The 20,278-nt window shown below is 34.7% G+C and overlaps 1 protein-coding gene across 3 annotated transcripts in view; it reads right to left on the reverse strand.

Annotated features, from left to right (window-relative positions):
• C5H6orf89 (chromosome 5 C6orf89 homolog) overlaps positions 1–20,278 on the reverse strand; it is a 45,874-nt gene that overhangs the window by 19,488 nt on the left and 6,108 nt on the right. For all 3 annotated transcript variants that reach the window (XR_012478454.1, XM_074236393.1, XM_074236394.1), the window contains exons 2-3: positions 9,326–9,533; positions 8,530–8,755 (exon numbers count right to left, since the gene is read on the reverse strand). Coding sequence is in view for 2 of the 3 variants with exons in the window: in XM_074236393.1 (XP_074092494.1) it covers positions 8,530–8,755; positions 9,326–9,533 (434 nt within the window). In the remaining variant the exon portion in view is untranslated. The remainder of the gene's footprint in view (positions 1–8,529; positions 8,756–9,325; positions 9,534–20,278) is intronic.

Raw genomic sequence — 20,278 nt, forward strand, 5'->3', positions numbered from 1 at the left:
TTGACAGTGGGTCCTATTGTGCATTTTTTCATTAAAGGAATGACTGTCCCCAAACAGCTGAGCCAAGGTCTCATTTTCCCCTGACAAATATTCTCAACAGCTTCGCAGTTCTGTATGTGTGATAGATGAGACCAGAGTAACAAAAGGATTAATTATTCTACAATTATTTTTGTTTACATCAGTTCCAGGAAGAATACCAGAAAGGAAAATGCAAATGGCAAAAAAAAGGAGTTATATAAAGAGAGGAAGTATGTAATTTTAAATAACTCACATTTATATATTTAAGTAGAACAAGACATTAACAACTCTAAGGTAGAAATTAACCTGCAAAATATATATAATCAAGAGCCATTTCATGTTGAACTTATCATATAGCTACAAAGAAAAGCAAGTTTTACCATAACAGAATCATAGATCTGTATACACCTTCTCTGGAACTTTAGCTGAGATTTGTTAAGTTTATAATTTTTAAATGGGAAAAAAGATGAACAAATAGTTCTTAAAAGAAGTATTGCAAACTTAACAAAGATATGAAAGACTGCTCTGAATGACTAATAGAAGAAATACAAAAGAACTGAGCTTTTTTACCTCACACTCAGGAAACTGATGAAGAGGAGAAAAAAATGGAAAAAATTGGAGGAGTTAAAGGTACAGTAAAATATAGAACTGTGAATTTGTTTTAACTATTCTGTAAAGCAATTTGCAATTATGATAATAAAATTACTAAAATGTCCAGATCTTTAACCCAAATCACATTGCTAGACATATACTTGAAGGAAATGAAAGCAGAAATTTAAGGTCCTGCATACACCGAATTATTTATAGCAGTTTTTTTGTAGCAGCAAAGAACTGAAATCAAAGGAAATGTCCATAGAGACTGACAAATTGTGGTATATAAACATAACAGAACATTACTGTGCCATAAGATACTCTGAATGTGAAGAATACAGAGAAGCAAGAGAAGATATATAAACACAGAAAATAAAGTAATCAGAACCAGGAAAAAATGTATGCAATAATGTAGATGAAAAGTTATAAAAATCAAAACTGAACACTGTATAATAGCTACCAAGTCTGACCAGAAATAAGAGAATATGCTTCCTCCTTTGAGGGGCAATGAGGGTGGAAAAAATCATGTATTGTTGGACTTGGATGAAGTGCTGTAGTTTTGTTGAATTGCTCCCCTCCCCCTTTCTTATTCTTTGTAATAAAGGACAGCTCTCTAGGTGAGGAATATATTAGAAAATTAAGGTTATATAAAATTAGAATATATATCAATAATTTTTGGAAAAAGTACCCTTTAAGGCAGCCTTCCTGCTTAATCAAATTACATGACATTCCAGGGTATTAAAATAATTTTTTTCCTTTGGGAACTCAAAAAAAAATAAGAAAAGCCAGATGACTAGAAATAAGTAAATATCCTGAAAATTTGAAAATGGGCTAGGCTTGGTGGTTCACTTCTAAAATCCCTACTACTGGGGGAGGCTATAGGCTGAAACCAATAAAATTTAATAAAATATTTAAATAAATGCAAAGTTCTGCATTTAGATTTTTTAAAAGTCAACTATATCATATTAGAAACTTGACTAGATAGCAGTTAACATTTAAAAAAGAAAAAAAGCAGCTTGAGAATCTTAGCTAACCACAAGAACAATTTATTCTATGAAAATGCTATTAAAATGTTCATTCCATCTCAGCATCTACTTGTAGAATTAAGGAAGCTAATAGCCATTCAATAATCTTGGACGATTTGATCACACCTGAAGTTCTGATTCAGTTCTGGTATCATCTAAGTAAGTATCTTAACAGATACACTGACAAATCAGGGAGCATCAAAAGTAAAGTAACCAGGATGGTGAGGAGTCTGGCAATCATGGTCAAAAGAATTAGGGAAATTTAGCCTAAAGACAAGAAAAGACTTATTGGGGGAGGGAAATCAAGGGCAGAAGAGGGAGGGGACACATCAGCTGATTTTAGAAGAAGACTAGATATCATGTTGCTCCAGAGGGAAGAAGGAAAAATGGATAGAAATTTGAACAATCCAATAATAAGAAGGGCTATCTTTTGAAGAAATAAGCTCTGTCAATAGAAGTATTAAAACACAAAACGTCTTCTTTTGAATGTTTATATTATATAGTCCTATTATGATGATCATAGACACACACACACACACATAGAGACCATTTATAAGATTTTCAAAGCACTCTACGTATAGTCTCTCATAAACCAAACCCAGCTATCCAAGAGTCCTGGCATAATGCTAGTTGTGGTCCCAGATTCAGTGGAGACTAACAGTTTTTTTTCTACTGAGCTAGCAAGACCTAGAGAAATGCTATTTTGGGAGATTTATAGGGAGAAGAAACATTAATTCCATGTCTTTTCTATATAAAATGTGGAGTGTACATAATTTTTTTACATTGTATTTCTTTTAAACATACACTACAAAATAACAAAATTAAAATGCTGTGGTGTTCTAATCTAGAACTATATATATATATAATGAAATCAAAAGTCAGGTGTAGGGGCAGCTAGGTGGTGTAGTGGATAAAGCACCGGCCCTGGAGTCAGGAGGACCTGAGTTCAGGAGGACCTGAGTTCAAATCTGATCTCAGACACTTAATAATTACCTAGCTGTGTGGCCTTGGGCAGGCCACTTAACCCCATTTGCCTTGCAAAAAAAAAAAAACCTAAAAAAAATAGTCAGGTGTGATACACCCTCTCCATTCAAATTTTTAGGTAGTTCTGGAGGCACCAACAAATATACTACCCATTTTTACTCATAATGTATCTTCATATTTAGAGGATACTTCTAACTCTAGCCCAACTCTCTTTAAAGTACCTCTTATAAGGAAAATGGGGGAAAATACCTGCTGTTCATTAATGAGAGATTATGTAGCTATGACAAGAACTGTTTCATAGACATGATCACCAACCAAGCTATTTAGGCTGGATCAGTCCATAAACCCATTAAAGAAGCCTACTGCCTCAAGCAGTCATGGCTATCCTTCCTCTGATGGTGCTTTAGAGAAACAATGGTAGCAGTAGGGTAGAGCAGATTTCTTTTAAGTATACCACCAATCCCCTAATGTCTTGGTTTCCTAAACTGCTAAAAATCCCAAGGTTTCTGACTGCTTCAGCACTGTAGAAAATTCTCTTCTTTCTGGGTATTGAAGGGGTGGCATTTCCTAACTTCATCTCTGGAAAGTAGTAGTATCCAAAAGTCCTCATACCTAAATCTTCAAAATGCCCTCTTCTCTGAATTCTCCTTCAATTCAAAAGCCTCAAACAACAGTATATTCTTGATTTCTTTTCCACAGAACTACCCAGAATTCAGAAGAACTTCAAAATGTCACTTTGGAAAATACCAAGGGGAGAACACTACAGTAGGGAAGTAATGTGAAAAGTGGTTGCTCTGGAATTAAGAGACCATTTCAAATCAAAAGAATCTTATTTCACTGGCTTGGTCAGAATTAATTCTACACAGAAGATGGGTAAAGACTTAATTCACTTAATCATACCCATAAAAGAGTCAGATTCAGCTGAAGCAGAGGGTGGTGGGGGGTGAAGACAAAGAATACCAAAACTTCATTGTGAATACAGTCATCTCAAATTTTTCCTCCTTGTTGTTGACCCAAGTTTCTTCCTACTGGGAGAAATTTCTTAAACTATCCAGGAATGTTTCCTTTTTTCACATATTACCCACACGTTGTTAGGCCTTTTTATACCAACCAGTTCAGAGACATTCTACACCAAGAATGGGCAGAGACTCACTTCTAGACATTGTACTAAACTTTTAAAATTGTTTTTAAAATTTGTTTTCTTCAGAAAGAGTTTACCTACTAGCAACATGACATTCTTGAAGTTGCTTTGATTGTGAAATACAGCTCTTGCTTCTGACACTTCTGACACTTCTGACACAACAAAACTATAGTCCTATGGTATGAAATCCATTTTTATGAAATTTCATTTACATGAAATTCATTTTTACTGTCAGTAAGGAACTTAAAAACAATTTTCTGGACCAAGCATAGATCAAAGTAAAATTTCAGAAATAAAACTACCCTTCTCTGCAAATTGCTCAAAAAAAAAAAAAAAAAGAGGATCCTAGGTCTTTTACTGGTTCTCAAGCAGCTGGAGGGTTGTTTATAAAAGGACTAACTGGGGTTGGCTGTTGATATACAACAGCTAATCCTCTAGGACTTCTGGTTAATAGATGACAATCAGTCAGAAAGTAAAGGGATAAAATATTCTGGATGCAGGATGCAGAATGTCGAGGAGAGTGCTATTTACACCTTCATTGCCTACTTATAGGAGTCCTTCGGCAAAAAGCTAAATCCATAAGGAAGAATAATATAATGTGGATCCCCATTCCCCCCATCCCAACAAACCTAGAGGAACTCACAGCCAGTAAAAAACATAGTCAATTCTCTCATAAAGAGAACTTGGAAGTCAAGCTTTTATCTGAACTGTGCCTAAGAGCAATTTTGCAACACTTGATAATACCATTTGTTACCCTCATGGGTACATGGTAAATATAAATATAAACATAAAAATGTCTGAAATGAGGTTGAATTCTATAATACATTTTACACTGTCCCTTTCTGGTTTCTGTGGGATGTAGACAGCCTATACTTGAGATGGTTTCTCTTTAATGATATAGACCTGTGTATATTTTATAAATCCTAGGGATATTAGAGACTTTGAAAGATGAAGATTTTACAAACTACTTCAAGGAGCTATATTTGAACCAAAAAAACCCAACCCCCAAACTAAGTAATACTATCACATTTTCAGAGGCTTCCAGAGATGTTATTCTTCAGTAACCTAAAACATTCTATTTGTTTCTTAGAGACCTTTTCAATACTTTAAACAGGTGGTGAAATGGATAGATCACTGGCCTGGAGTCAGGAGTACCTGAGTTCAAATCTGGCCTCAGACACTTAATAATTACCTAGCTGTGTGGCCTTGGGCAAGTCAATTAACCCCATTGCCTTGCACAAAAAAAAAAAGTTCAATATTTTAAACATAAACACACTTTCCAGAATCAACAGACCCCTTGATAAAGGTTTATGCAAATGAAAATCTGTTACTATAATGCCTGTATTAGTCACTGAGTTTCCATATTCTAAACTACTATATAGATACAACAATGACATGTATACAATACTGTCTATGTATGCTACATACTGCCAGTGTATTTTTTGCATGTAGAAAAAAAGATTAAGAATCTTTTCTCTGAGCTTTATAAAAGGATACAGGAAACCCTTGTGAAATGAACTATTTATTATAAACCCTTGGGAATGAACTATTTATTATAAACCAAGTTTCTGATCACGGTAGAAACCTGTGCTCAAGCTAAAGCTCTCCTTTCCTATAAAATCAGATGCTCAGTCTACCTGTTTTTTACAAGAAAAACCTTGTCTGTTTTCTTGCTTTATCCTTAAGATACTTCTGCAAAACTTCTGCTTTCAAATCTTTGAATAAATCAGACTTATTTTCTTTATAGATCCTGTATCTGGGGTCCTATTATTTCCAAGAGAAAAAAAAAAACTGCCCGAACAGAATATTTTGGATCATGAATTAAATCCTTCTGCCTAAGGACTCCTATAAGTAAGCAATGAAGAAGTAAATAACACTCCCCTCTTAACCTCCTAGACATTCTGCATCCTCTCCCAATATGTGAGAAGGGATGAGATCAATGGAACCTACTTAAGTTTATTTTGAATATAGATCCTGAAAATGATGAAAGAGCACATAAAAAGGAGGCTGGTCAAGATGGTGCTAGGATAACCAGGAACAAAAGGGAAATGAATGATAAGGCAGGAGACTCAACATATCTTGCTAGATCTGGTTTCTTCTTTTATAAAATGAAAAGGGTTGAGTTATATAATCTCAAAGACTCAGAACTGGAGGGGGATTGTATTGTGTGTGTGTGTGTATGTGTGTGTGATTTCCAACCCTAAAATATCAATTATAGATGTGAAAAATAAGAAAAATGCACCAACAAAGCAAAGTATGAACAAAGAGAAGCACAAAGGAAAAAACAGAAGCATTAGGAAAATTCTGAATAGGAAAGACTAAGTTAATCTGAATGTGCTTAGTGGAGAATAGATTGAGAAACTGTGCCTTAGCCTTTGCATTTAGTCTAGAAAAGAGACTGATTTTAGAGGACCAGAAAGGAGAAAATAACCAGCTTGGAGTACTGAAATGCATTATATCCTATATTCACTGATAAGTATTCCTGAAAATCTAGACAGTTAGAAAGTGATTTTCTCAAGGAATGGAGGAAGAGGAGGAGCAGCTATGTGATGGAGCGAATAGAGCACCAGCCCTGGTGTCAGAAGGAAAAAAAGAGGATGAGTAAGGAAGGAGATAGGAGGAAGACGAGGAGGAGAAGGAAAAGGAGCAGAAAAAGAAAGAAGAGAAGAAACAATCATTTGGAAAGCTGGTTATCAAGAAACCTGCCTTCATGCATTCTAGGTTCCAAACAAACAAGACTACTTTATGTTTTATATAACACTGTATTTCCCACCTCAGTGTCTTTACAGATAGTTCCCCACTTCCCCTCTCCTTGCCCCTTCTCCATGCCTGGGTATAAATAGAAAAGAAACCAAGTTTATTATCTTTTTAGTTGAATAAAGCTGACCTAATTGTACTATGTCCTTGAAATTTGCCTACTGTTCTTATATTTTAAGAAAGTAGTTTACTACACTCTAAACTGAAGGCTGAGTGTGATGTCAAGGATTAGTCTTGATAGGTGAAGATTACTGAGGAAAATTAAGGAAATGTAAAAAAGAAAGCCCATCTTTTGTTGGTTAGGGTTGTTTTGTTGGTAGGGTAGGTTTTGGTATAGGGCTAACAATCTTACTGGCAGAGAACAAGACCATCATGTGGTGTTTCATTTTTTCAATGCCTACCAAAGAATTAATACTTAATAAGCATTTGTTGGTTGAACAGATACAGAAAACTCATTTAAAGGTATATCTGGCATTTCATCATCTATGATAATCATTAGCAACCATTGCTTAGGGTTCAATGAGTACATGACGAGGTACAGAAGACAGAAGGGCAGCCTAGCCTTTAAATGATAAAAGCCTAGGATATAGACTCTCTTTTGTATGGCTGTACAAACCACAGAGATCTATATTTTCTACAGCCACCAATGCTCAGTAATATATTTGTTTAAAAGACTATCCTATTTTTCTCATCATAACATTTAAAATAAAACATATTGTTAAAAGATCACTAAATTTTACCTGCCCTTTCATCTAAGAGTGTCAGCATCGTCTGATACCTACCTTCTCTCTCTCTCATGAAAGTTCCTACCTAATTCTGACACAAATATGCATTCTCTGATTTCTTTCCAAGGACTATTCAAAATACTATCTTAATTATGTCTTTCTATTCCTTCCCAGATTATACATAGCAATTAAAGTTTAATATTTTAAGTCACAAATACGTATTTACAAGTTAAAAAAATATTTTAACTTAGTCATGAAGAGTTGGACAAGACTGAAAAGTGACTGAAAAATAAAAGATTTAAATTTCATAATCTATAATTCTAAATTATTTGGAGAAGAGACGTCTTTTCCATGTCTGGATAACTTCATCACCTGGTATAATACCTGGCATATAATAGGTACTTAATGTTTGTAATAAGTTGGTTGATTAATTCTCTCTCACGGATATATTGGTACCAGGAACATGTTTCTTAAACTCAATTTGTTGGCAAAACCTTTACAATTATTAGCTCCATACTGAGAGATCCCAAAAATTAAGATTTGTAAGTCTAAGAAAATTCACACAAAGTAAATATATTCGAAGTCTACAAAGTAAATCAATCCTACATGGATAATTGTCAAAAGACAAAGGAGACTGAATAAAGTTCTGATGTCTTCAGTAAATTAATCATTAAGAATTAACTGACCATGATTATTAATTATGTGTTTAGGACATATATGTGTGGGGTAGTAGATAGAGTCATAGACCTGAGTCTGAAATACCTGCATTCAAATCCCAACCTGACACTAAGTGAACATAGGGCAAATTACTTAATTTTTCTGAATTCAGTAAACTCTTTCAAGACTTATATTGGGCACATGAGTAGACAGAGCATGAGACCTAGAGTCAAGAAAAGTTCACTTCAGAAAAATGACTAGTTGCCTCAGTTTCCTCATCTGTAAATTGGGGATAATAACATCTATCTTTCAGGGTAACTATGAAGATCAAGTGAGAAAATATATGTAAAGTGTTTTACAAATTTTAAAATGTTATAAATGCTAGCTATTATTATAATTATCTACTAAATTTTAGATGTTTTTCTATCACTGTAGGTGGAAGGAGATCCCATAACTAATTCACAACAACTGTAATAGACACTGTGGTAAATATATGTATAAAAATATGGTACAGTCAAATCTTTATTTTTCTATGGGCAAATACTGAAATTAATAGTAAAATTCCATTTTTTTCCTTCTAGACCTGATGTCTAGAAAGAGATCTAGTTAATAGGTAAATGTAGCATTCTACCTGGATATCCATCGTCACTTGGGGGCTCATTATAATTAGACAGAGGAACAAATTCCTTATTTTCAAGCATATACTTCTTGGCAATGGGCAGAGACAATAGTCTGATATGATGGATCAGAGAGCGCCAGGTGTGAGCCCCAGAGAGCACTGGTTCAGGTGGTAAAGGGCTGTAGGGCTGAATCACAAAGTAGGCAGTGAGTAGGGTTAACCCCAGTGTGATCAGGACCTAAAAGGGAAAAAAAAACCAGACCAATATATAAGGCAAAGAAATGGCTATTCTAATGATCAGTTCAGGCAGGTTTACATTCAGAATATAATCCACCATCACAGATAACTCATTCATTTTGGGAGGGGTAGTAATTATTTAATTCTTGGCATATATTTTGTTTTGACACTACAAGCATTTAACAACACTCCCACAAAACACCCCCCCCAATCCCAAGTAAGAATTTGATTGTGACTGATACTAAAAACCATTTTCCACTTGTAGTTTATCAATTGTTAGCTTTTTAGACAGAATATTTTAACTACTGAATATTCCATATTAAAATTTAATTCCTGAAAAATTTAGATCACTATTTGAAAGAAAATTACAAAGTCAATCAAAAATACAAAGCTACTAAACAAAGTATTGAAACTTACTAAGAAGTAAGCTTATCCAAGGAAAAGTAAACACAAAAATATTATGGGATGTATATAATAGGTCACCCAAAGTCAGTCAACAATATTGTGGCAGAATATTTAAGAAGAATTTTTGCTCTTTCCACAATAATTTCAAGTTAGAACACAACTTTACCTTGTAAGCAACCATGAGCAAAGGATGTCGGGGTGGTCCCCGCTGAGGTTCATTCTTCTCTAGCAGCTGTTTGATAAACTTTTCAATTGCCTTCTCTGACATTCCACACTGATGTCCTGTCTGCCTCACTAAATCGATGGTCTCTGAAAGTTTATCATAGATGCTGAGCTCATTGGCAGCAAGATCCATGTCTTCCAATATAAAATCCCTACAACACAAAATCAGTTTTTAAAAGTTTTCTAAACATCATTTATACAAAAATATTCATAGCAGCCCTGTCTGTGGTGGCAAAGAATTGGAAATCAAGTAAATGTCCTTCAATTGGGGAATGGCTTAGCAAACTGTGGTATATGTATGTCATGGAATATTAGTGTTCTATTAGAAACCAGGAGCAATGGGAATTCAGGGAAGCCTGGAGGGATTTGCATGAACTGATGCTGAGCAAGATGAGCAGAACCAGAAGAACACTGTTCACCCTAAAAGCAACATGGGGGTGATGATCAACCTTGATAGACTCACTCACTCTAACAGTGCAACAATCAGGAACAATTTGGGGCTGTCTGCAAAGGAGAGTGCCATCTGTATCCAGAGAAAGAATTGTGGAGTTTGAACAAAGACCAAGGACTATTACCTTTAATTTAGGAAAAAAACACTGATATCTTATTGTCTGATCTTGCTATCCCTTATACTTTGTTTCTTCCTTAAGGATATGATTTCTCTCTCAACACATTCAATTTGGATTAGTGTATACCATGGCAACAATGTAAAGACTGGCAAATTGCCTTCTATGGGGGGGTAAAGATTAGGGGAAAAATTGTAAAATTCAAAATAAATAAAATCTTTAATTTAAAAAAAGTTTTCTAAATGTTGTTTATGCTGGACTCTTAAAAAATTCAGTGATACTTCTTTTATACAAACTTTCCAAAGGAAAAACAAATCCCATTATAAAGTATATTCTGAAGTTAACAGCATAACTGCACCTTGATAGTTCATGTCACTTTCCACTAGTGTTAACTGGTAAGAGAAAGGATGATGTGCTTGGACTTTGATAATATGTTACCAATGTTGTCCTTGGTATTTGACTTTAGTTTTATGAGCTGATATTGTTAACTTTTCTTTACACTGTGGTAATTATTACATATATTTTGGCTCTGCCTTAACTCTGAAACACTTCACAAAAATTTTTGTTTCTAAGAATTCTCAGTTATACCAGCTCAGTAATATTCCATTGAACTTATATGACATGTTTGTCCATTCATTCCACAATAGGCATTTTTTTTAAATGATGGGATCTCTGGATCAAATGATATGAACAAGTCAGTAATTTTTCTTGCTTAATAACTTTTTCATCCATTATAATTGAACCAATTCAAAGTCTCACTCAGTAAATCAACAAGCATTTAATAATAATAATACCCATAATAAATAACAATATAATACTATGTGTCAGGCACTGTGCTAAGCTCTAGTGTATCTCTAGTGATACAAAGAAAGCCAATTAACAGTCCCTGCTCTCAAGAAGTTCACAGTAATGGGAGATAACATGCAAACAACTATGTCTAAACAACCTACACTATGGCATTAGTTTTAAGGGGTAAGAGGAAATAAGAAAGAAGTTTAGTGGGGCTTGATGACCCAGAGAGGGTAGGAGTTGGAGATGAGGAATGAGAGACTGCCAGGTATGAGGCATAGTCAGTAAAAATACCCAGAGTAGAGAAGAATGTCTTGCACAAGGAACAAAAGTAAAGGGACCAGTGTCAGTAAAGTGTAAATTAGAAGGAGCCAAAGTAATATATGAGAAAACTGGAAAAGCAGGAGGGGACCAAGTTATGAGTTCTTTCCTATAGAACATACCAAAATAATGTGTCAAAATAAAAAATAATATGACTTAATACTACAAAGTAATTCCAATAGGAAAAAAAGTCTCTCAAAATAGAGAAGTTATCAGCTCAATACAAGATACAATGAAAAGAGCAATGGATTGATTTGGGAGACTTAGATCAGTTTTGTCATTATTACTCTGTGATCTTAATCAGTTAACCACTTGGTGTTCTAGTCTATGATAAAAAAATGGCTAAAACTAGATGGATAACTAAATTTTCTTCCAGCTCTATTAACCTATTCTAATAAAAAATAAACTAATTAATAAAGAGAGAGCAGTTTGATCAATTAATATGATTATTTAGCTCCGTGCTGAGGGATCCATAAGATTTAGAAGTCTAAAAGAAAGAGTAGTCCTACAAAATAACATGTCCTACATGGCAAAGAACTGTCACAGAACAATTCCATGTACAAGTATTACTTTCTAACTATGTTATGTTTCTCCCAGTAATAGAAGAAAAATTGATTATTATATTAAAAGGAAGATTGGTCAGTACTACCAGTATACATTCCTCATGCTTTTCTGCAAACATAACTTTTAACCAGAAGAGGGCACTTTGCATTTTTTTAAGCTCAAGGAGAGAAAGTGGGAAGGAGTAAAGAGGAGATGCTTAGGTATAGGGACCCCACTTCTCTGAAAAATGAGAACAGAAGGCATCACAAACAAGCAGGTAGCTTTGAAAATCACCTGCTGGGCTTATTCTATTTATCATAATTAAGAAAGGCAAGACTTATGCAAGAAATTCTATTTCATACATACCCTTTGATCCAGTAATACCACTACTGAATCTATACCCTGAAGAGATCATGCAAAAGGGTAAAAAGATCACATGTACAAAAATATTCATAGCAGTTATGTTTGTGGTGGCGAAGAATTGGAAATCGAGGGGATGTTCATCAATTGGGGAATGGCTGAACAAATTGTGGTATATGTATGTTATCAATGCATATAGTGCTCTATTAGAAACCAGGAGGGACAGGAATTCAAAGAAGCCTGGAAAGACTTGCATGAACTGATGATGAGTGAGATAAGCAGAACCAGAAGAACACTGTACACCCTAATGGCACCATGGGGGTGGATGATCAATCTTAATGGATTGCTCATTCCATCAATGCAATAATCAGAGACAATTTTAGAGCACCTGCAACAGAGAATACCATCTGTACCCAGAGAAAGAAGTGTGGAGTTTAAACAAAAACCAAAGTCTACTACCTTCAATTTTTTTTAATTAAAAAAAGTGCCTTATGTACTACATTATTTTGTTATCTCTAATACTTTGTTTTCTCCTCAAGCATATGATTTCTCTCCCAACTCATTCAATTTCAATCAGTGTATGGCTTGGAAACAATGTAAAGATTACCGGATTGCCTGGGGGGGGGGAGTCAAGGAGGGAAGGGAGTATAGAGGAAAGATTGTAAAATTCAAAACCTTATAGAAAATGATGGGTGCAAACTACAATTGTATATAATTGGAAAACAAAATATTAATTTAAAAAAAGAAATTCTATTTCACATATATTCCACTTCTTTTCTACATATGAAAAAGCTCAATTCATTTGGTATGTACATTCATCATTGTCATGGGGGGTGGAGCCAAGATGGCAACAGGAGAGGATTGTCTCTTAGGTGCTCTCTCCCCAATATTTCCATCATCATTATCATCATCAAAATGCTCAATGATAAGAGACCTGACTGACTTCTCTTCACACAGTAGCAATTTTAAAATATCATTTCATAATAGCAAATTAAGAGGCAAAAAAAATTTGAAGTATTAGTAAAGTTACATATGTATATAGATAAGTACAGCTAGTATGACACCAATTTTATATATAAATATAATCTTCTAAAATAATATAAAGTTTTCCTTTTTCCAGCTGAAAGAGGTTTTGTTTTCACTTTTTAACCATTATCTAGAATGCAAAACTGCATAAACTATGTTTTACTACTTATAACTTTATAAGTTATGGCTGAAAATATATGAATGCAGTGAATACTATTATTTCATAAAAATAACAAATGTGAAGAATTCAAAGTCATATAGTATGACCTATATGAAATAAGGTAAAGAAAGTAGAACCAAAAGAATGTGTAATAACAATAGTTCAGATCAAGATAACAGTAAAAGCAACAAAAGTTTAAGTACTCAAAAAATAAGTTGAGATAGGGAGTTTCCAGAAACAAATAGGTCATTACTGTCTTGTTAAAAGTAAAATATCCATATTTTTATTTTGTGATTAACAGTTGCAAATAACACATTTTGTGTTACATTGTTTCTAATACCTTTATTTTTATTTTTAGTTTTTTTGCAAGGCAAATGGGGTTAAGCGGCTTTCCCAAGGCCACACAGCTAGGTAATTATTAAGTGAGACCGGATTTGAATCCAGGTACTCCTGACTCCAGGGCCAGTGCTTTATCCACTGTGCCACCTAGCCGCCCCCCCCAATACCTTTATGTTTTTTTATCTGAAAATGTATATTTGTTGAGACAGTGTTTTGGAAAGAAGAGAAGGGGGTTGGAGAGAGCAAGGCTATTACTCTCCCTTCATTTTTAGTTTTTATGACAAACTAGTTTTATGACAAAACATGCTAGGATGGGGGCAGCTAGGTGGTGCAGTGGATAGAGCACTGGCACTGGAGTCAAGAGGATCTGGGTTCAAATCCAAACTCAAACACTTAATAATTACCTAGCAGTGTGACCTTGGGCAAGTCACTTAACCCCACTGTCTTGCAAAACAAACAAAAAAACATACTAGGATGAGGCTCTCAGGAGAGATACTATTTAATAAACTACCGAAAAAATGCTTTACACTTATATAAAATACTTTGTAGTAACTTAAAATAGTAAATTTATATGAATACAATTTTTTACCCTCTAGGGCAGAAAATATTTCCAGGTTGGTGATAGTAAATTAGAGGCTTAATAGCTGAGGTATTTATTAACCTTCCCTTAGAGTATCTTTTCCATTTGTTTTCTGAAATTCACAAATAACTGCATATTAGCTTTTGTCACTAAACTAAGTGACAGGCAACTTAGAAGTCTGAGGAATGTTGTCATAATGGAAAGGCAAACAAAAGAGAAGGGAATACACTATTAGAGAAGACACCACTTTAGAATTTTTGAAACAACAGGAACTGGCTATTTATTTAAGGGCAAATAGGGCAAAAAGGTAACAGCACAGGTCTGATAGCCAAATAACACCTCTACAGTTTGCTTGGTCAAAGTCCAGAAATGAATAGTATTCTTTATTTTAAAAGGAAATCTAGGGGGGGCAGCCAGGTGGCATAGTGGATAGAGCACTGGCCCTAGAGTCAGGAGGACCTGAATCAAATTCAGCCTCAGACACTTAATAATTGCCTAGCTGTGTGACCCTGGACAAGTCACTTAACCCCATTATCTTAAATAAAATAAAATGAAATATATAAATCTATCCATATAATCTAAATTTCTATTTCTGATAAGCAGGGAATTGATTATTCTTATTTTAAAAGAATGTTTTTTAATAGAAGCTCCCCTAAGCTTAAAAAAAATTTATTTGGGAGAAAAGAAATTTAAAGTATAAATGTTAGGAGACATCAAAACCTGAAAATCAACTAGAAATTAAGAAAAAAGTAAAATATTGACCGACAATATCTTTTAATAATAATACATACTGAACAATGAGTCAAAACTGCACAGACACAGACATTCCCTCAAGCCCACAAGAGACATGTGATATTGTTTATACTCACATTTTTAAAGTGACTTCTGTTTCACCATAAACTTTAATATTATACTTAGAAAATGCATTAGATGGAGAACCAAGAAAACTGGAGTCTATCTCCAGTTCTGGAATAACTAGCTATGGAATACAGAAATAGTTTTTTCTCTTGGAACAAAAAAGAGTTTTGTTTTAGTTAAGGGAGAAAGTGAGTGAGTGAGTGCCTATGGGGGGGGGGTGGTTAAAGAAAGAAAGACAATTCTCAGAACTGTCTGACCACAAGGATTGCTAATCATACATCAATCCCTATTCACTCCTGCTCATCCTGAGGCCTCAGTCCCTTGTACTCTACCTTCTCCCTCAACCCCAAGGGCCAGTAGGCAATGAGGCACAAAAGGGAGGAAGTGATTCCCCTCCCTCTTTTCTATTTGGCTTTCATGTAAAGTCCTCAAAAAGTTCAAGAAAAGGCATCCAGGTACCAACTATTCATGGGAACATTCATGTTAGTAAAATGAGGAATAACTGAGCAAATGTGGTATATGAGAGTAACATTTACTGTGTTGTAAAATACGACGAACATGAAGAATTAGAACAATCACAGAACAATTATATACAGTGACAACAATATAAACAAAGTTAAAGCCAAAGCAAGAAAACTCAACTCAAATACAACTGACAATGGATAAAATTTCAAAACAATTGCCAACCCAACATTTAGTTGTTTTACTTAATTTTGTGTGTACTGAACATTGTTGGTGGAGTTGTGAACTCATCCAAACTTTCTGGGGAGCAATATGGAATTACACCCAAAGGGCAACAAAAATGTGCATACCCTTTGATCCAGCAAACCACTACTGGGTCTATACCCTGAAGAGATCATGAAAAAGGGTAAAAACATCACTTGTATAAAAATATTCATAGCAGCCCTGTTTGTGGTGGCAAAGAATTGGAAATTGAGTGAATGTCCATCAATTGGGGAACAGCTGAACAAACTGTGGTATATGTATGTTGGGGAACACTATTGTTCTATTAGAAACCAGAAGGGATGGGAATTCAAGGAAGGCTGTGGAAGGATTTGCATGAACTGACAATGAGTGTGATGAGCAGAACAAGAAGAACACTGTGCAGCAACATGGGGGTAATGATCAACCTTAATGGACTTGCTCATTCCATCAGTGCAACTATCATGCACAATTTTGGAGTATCTGTGATGGAGAATATCATCTGTATCCAGAAAAAGAATTGTGGAGTTTGGACAAAGACCAAAGACTGTTACTTTTAATTTAAAAAAAAATTATCTTACTATGTAATTTTGTTATCTCTTATACTTTATTTTTTTTCCTTAAGGATATGATTTCTTTCTCATCACATTCAACTTAAATCAATGTATACCATGGAAACAACGTAAAGACTAACAGACTGCCTTCTATGGGGGTGGGGGGAGGGAAACAAGATTAGGGGAAATATTGTAAAATTCAAAATTAATTAAATTTTTAAAAATAAATTAAAAATTTGTATTGGAAGAAGGAAAAGTTGTTGGGAAGAGTCTTATGTCAAGACTTGTATCAAGAAATTATTTTAAAGTAAAAATTTTAAATAAAAAATACAGTGAATAAAAGTAACAATTTAGTAGATATTTTCTACTTCTTGAATTTATAACTTTATGAATGCTTGCATTTAATATTAATATAGAAATTTTAAAAGCACAGACAATATATCCCAAAGGCAAAAAGAGCAAATCACTTAACATTTTCAGGCCTCACATTTTTTTTTTAGGTTTTTGCAAGGCAAATGGGGTTAAGTGACTTGCCCAAGGTAATTATTAAGTGTCTGAGGCTGGATTTGAACTCAGGTACTCCTGACTCCAGGGCCTGTGCTCTATGCACTGTGCCACCTAGTCGCCCCAAGCATTACATTTCTTTAACTGGACCAAATGATCTCTAAGGTCTCTTCAGTTGGAATATTCTGTGCATATTGCTCAAACTAATTTGAAAACAGAAAATGTTAAGGACTGAAATAAACTGTCAAAAAATTCATTAATGTTGGTCTAACAAAAAGTAAAGGGCTCTATGAATGTTTTCCAATGCAGTCCAACAAGTATTTTTTAAGCTCTAACTTTGTTTAAGGAACTTTGAGGCAGTGGATACTCAAGGACACTACATTAACAGTCCTTGCCCTTAAAAAGCTTGCATTCTACAAGAATGATAAAATGTACACAGTGAAATAAATGCAGATTGTTCCCAAAGTCCCAAGGCTAAGTCATAGCATTAAGACCTTTGGAATATCCTGTACATAATTATTTGAAATGAAAGAGTACACCAACAAATGGGGAAGAGGTGAAGGGGAATGAATATGTTAGGAGTTGAAAATACATCAACTAAGCTTTGAGAAAGGTCAGGGATTCTGAGTGGCTTAGGTAGGAAAGAGAAGAGAGTACATTCCAATGAGGTTGGGGAGTAACCTGTCCCCAGCTTCCTGTCCCTGGAATGTTCTTCCATACCAGAGGAAGGGGGTTGGAGAAAAATATGCCAACTGAGCTAGATCATGGATCATGAAATAAGATTAGAAAAAGTATATATGAGATATTCTGGAAAACAGGCTAGAATGATAAGTTGAGGATGATCTAAGAGGTGTCCACACAGACAGAGGTTAGGAGAAGGAGAACATTTAGGGGAGAAAATCCTGAGTTCTCTTTTGAACATGTTAAATTTAAAATGTCGTGGAAAATCCAAGTGGAGCTAACTTGTACATGGTTGGTAAGGCAGGTCTGGAGCTCAGGGGAGATGAGGGCTCGATAAGGAAATGTGGGATTCATCTATATTATCAGTAGAAGCTGAAGAGATCAGAGAGAGAGAGAGAGAGAGAAGAAAGTAAGTATACATAGGAGGCAGTACAGTAGAGTGGCTAAGGCTAAGGATTTAGAATTAGTAAGGCTCGTATTTATCTCCCAGCTTAGACACTTACTGTGTGACCAAAGCTGTCATTTAACCTCTCAGTATTATTTTATTTATGAGTAAAATTAACCTAAGTGGCCTCCCCAAGATGTCTTCCAACTTTAAACTATACAATCCTAAAATGAGGAAAGACGACTTATGACATAGCCATGGGACATACCTACATAAAAGAAATGAGATGTAGAAGATGATAAAGTAAAGCAGACACAGAAGGAATACACAGAGAACCATCAGATTGGAGGGAACCAAGGTCGTGGAAACCTAGGGAGCACTCAAAAGAGTCTATTAATTATTAAAAATCATGTCAAAAGGGGCGCCTAGGTGGCGCAGTGTATAGAGCACCGACCCCGGACTCAGGAGTACCTGAGTTCAAATCTGTGTGGCCTTGGGCAAGCCACTTAACCCCATTGCCTTGCAAAAACCTAAAAAAACAAAAAAACAAAAAAAAAACCCATGTCAAAAGATGCTCCAAGCATTAATTAGATTTTTTTTATCATCATGAAGTTTCATCTCAAATCTAGCAAATTGGCAAAGAAGACAAATACTGAATTAGTTGATGCTGGAAAGTTTGTGGATCACTGTTAGTGTAGTCATAAATTAGTATAACTATTCTGTTTCCAAAATTGAAATTTTGAAAATTATACAAACTAATAAGCTCAGACCATATAACTCAGAGATTATAGAAAAAGTATATTTATAATGGCACTTTTCATTGTAACAAGGAATAGGAAAAAAATCAGAAACCATTCCTCATCAAACTGTAATACAGAAATGCAATGAATTATTACTTAGCTATAAGAAATAAATATGATGAATATAGAGATACATGGAAAGACTTTCACAAATGGTTACTAAGTCAAGGAACCAAAACTATGAAAACAATATATACAGTGACAACCCCAATGTAAATGAATGCTGCAAAGTTATAAAAAACAAGTTTGGTCCCAAAGAGAAATAAGGAGATAATTCTTTCCCATCCTTTGCAGAACTGGGAACAGGGAAATGCCTTCCAGTAAAAGGGAATATTACATATGTTGTCAGATTTTTTTTAATGTATTAATTGGATTTGTTTAATTTTTCTTTTAAAAAAAATCTTATAAGAGATGGTTCCTGAATGGGGAAAGGGGGGAGGGGAAAAAAGGAAGAAATTTTTAGGTGATATAAAACAAAAGACAGCAACAAAATTATATTATTAAAAAACATTTCTAGGAGAAGAGAATAACAAAATGTCAGTGGTCATAAAAAAAGGCCATTGGTTTATCAAATTGTAAACTAGGTCCTGTAAATCTACTATGGGGGCCCCATCCAATGTGCTAGGTGCTTTGTATCAATTTGATACTGTGTGCATACCAATAGGTTTGTGGGCTGTTCACCTTTCTCATTATCTAACAAGCTTACTTCCTTCTCTTATCAAACCACACAATATCAAGAAATCTACACCAAACACCTAGTATATTGGATGGGACCCCCATAGTAGATTTACAGGATCTAGATTACAGTTTGATAAACCAATGGCCTTTTTTTTCTGGCCATTAACACTTTGCCATTCTCTTCTCCTGGAAAACTTTAAAAAAAATTTTTTTTTAATTTTTTTTTTATTTATTTTGAATTTTACAATTTCCCCCCTAATCTCACTCCTCCCCCCACTCCCTACAGAAGGCAATCTGTTAGTTTTTACATTGTTTCCTGGAAAACTTTTTAAAAGTAATTTATACAAATTCTCTAATGGTAATACACCAAAACTTACACAACATATAAAAACAAGTTAAATAAAGGGGGAGTGGGGATTACTCAGCATAAAGGCATGATGAAGTCATCCAAATGGGGTGGGAAATGATCTAAGGAGATGAGTTTGAATTGATTTCATCTTGCAGAACAATGAGTTTCTGGTGATGGAAAAGTCTAAAACAGAAACTGTGTGGGGAATGATGAAAATTTCCTGGGTACCATTCCTAAATGGTGCAGGATTTGGGAGGAGCTCTCCACTCTAAGGGAGTGAAGGGTTCCAAGAGTAGGGATATCTATATCTATATCTATCTATATCTATATCTATATATCTCTATATATATGTACATACAGAGACAGACAAACAGACAGACATGTGCATGGAAGACATCTTGTTTGAAGGAGAATATTTTGCTCTATAGACTCAGATGTCGTTTTGTTATCAACCAACAGTACAACGCAATATTTTATTTTGTATCATTTCCATCCAACTGGATAACTGAAAAAATGTGACATTGAGAATATTATTTTGGGGTTTTTTAAGGCAATGGGGTTAAATGACTTGCCCAAGGTCACACAGCTAGGCAATTATTAAGTGTTTGAGGCTGGATTTGAACTCAGGTACTCCTGACTCCAGGGCTGGTACAAGAATATTATTTGCAAAAAATCTCTACCTGCTTTTTCTCATATCTTTAA

This window comes from Macrotis lagotis, chromosome 5, assembly GCF_037893015.1.
Source record: "Macrotis lagotis isolate mMagLag1 chromosome 5, bilby.v1.9.chrom.fasta, whole genome shotgun sequence".
In the NCBI taxonomy this organism is placed as follows: Eukaryota; Metazoa; Chordata; class Mammalia; order Peramelemorphia; family Peramelidae; genus Macrotis; species Macrotis lagotis.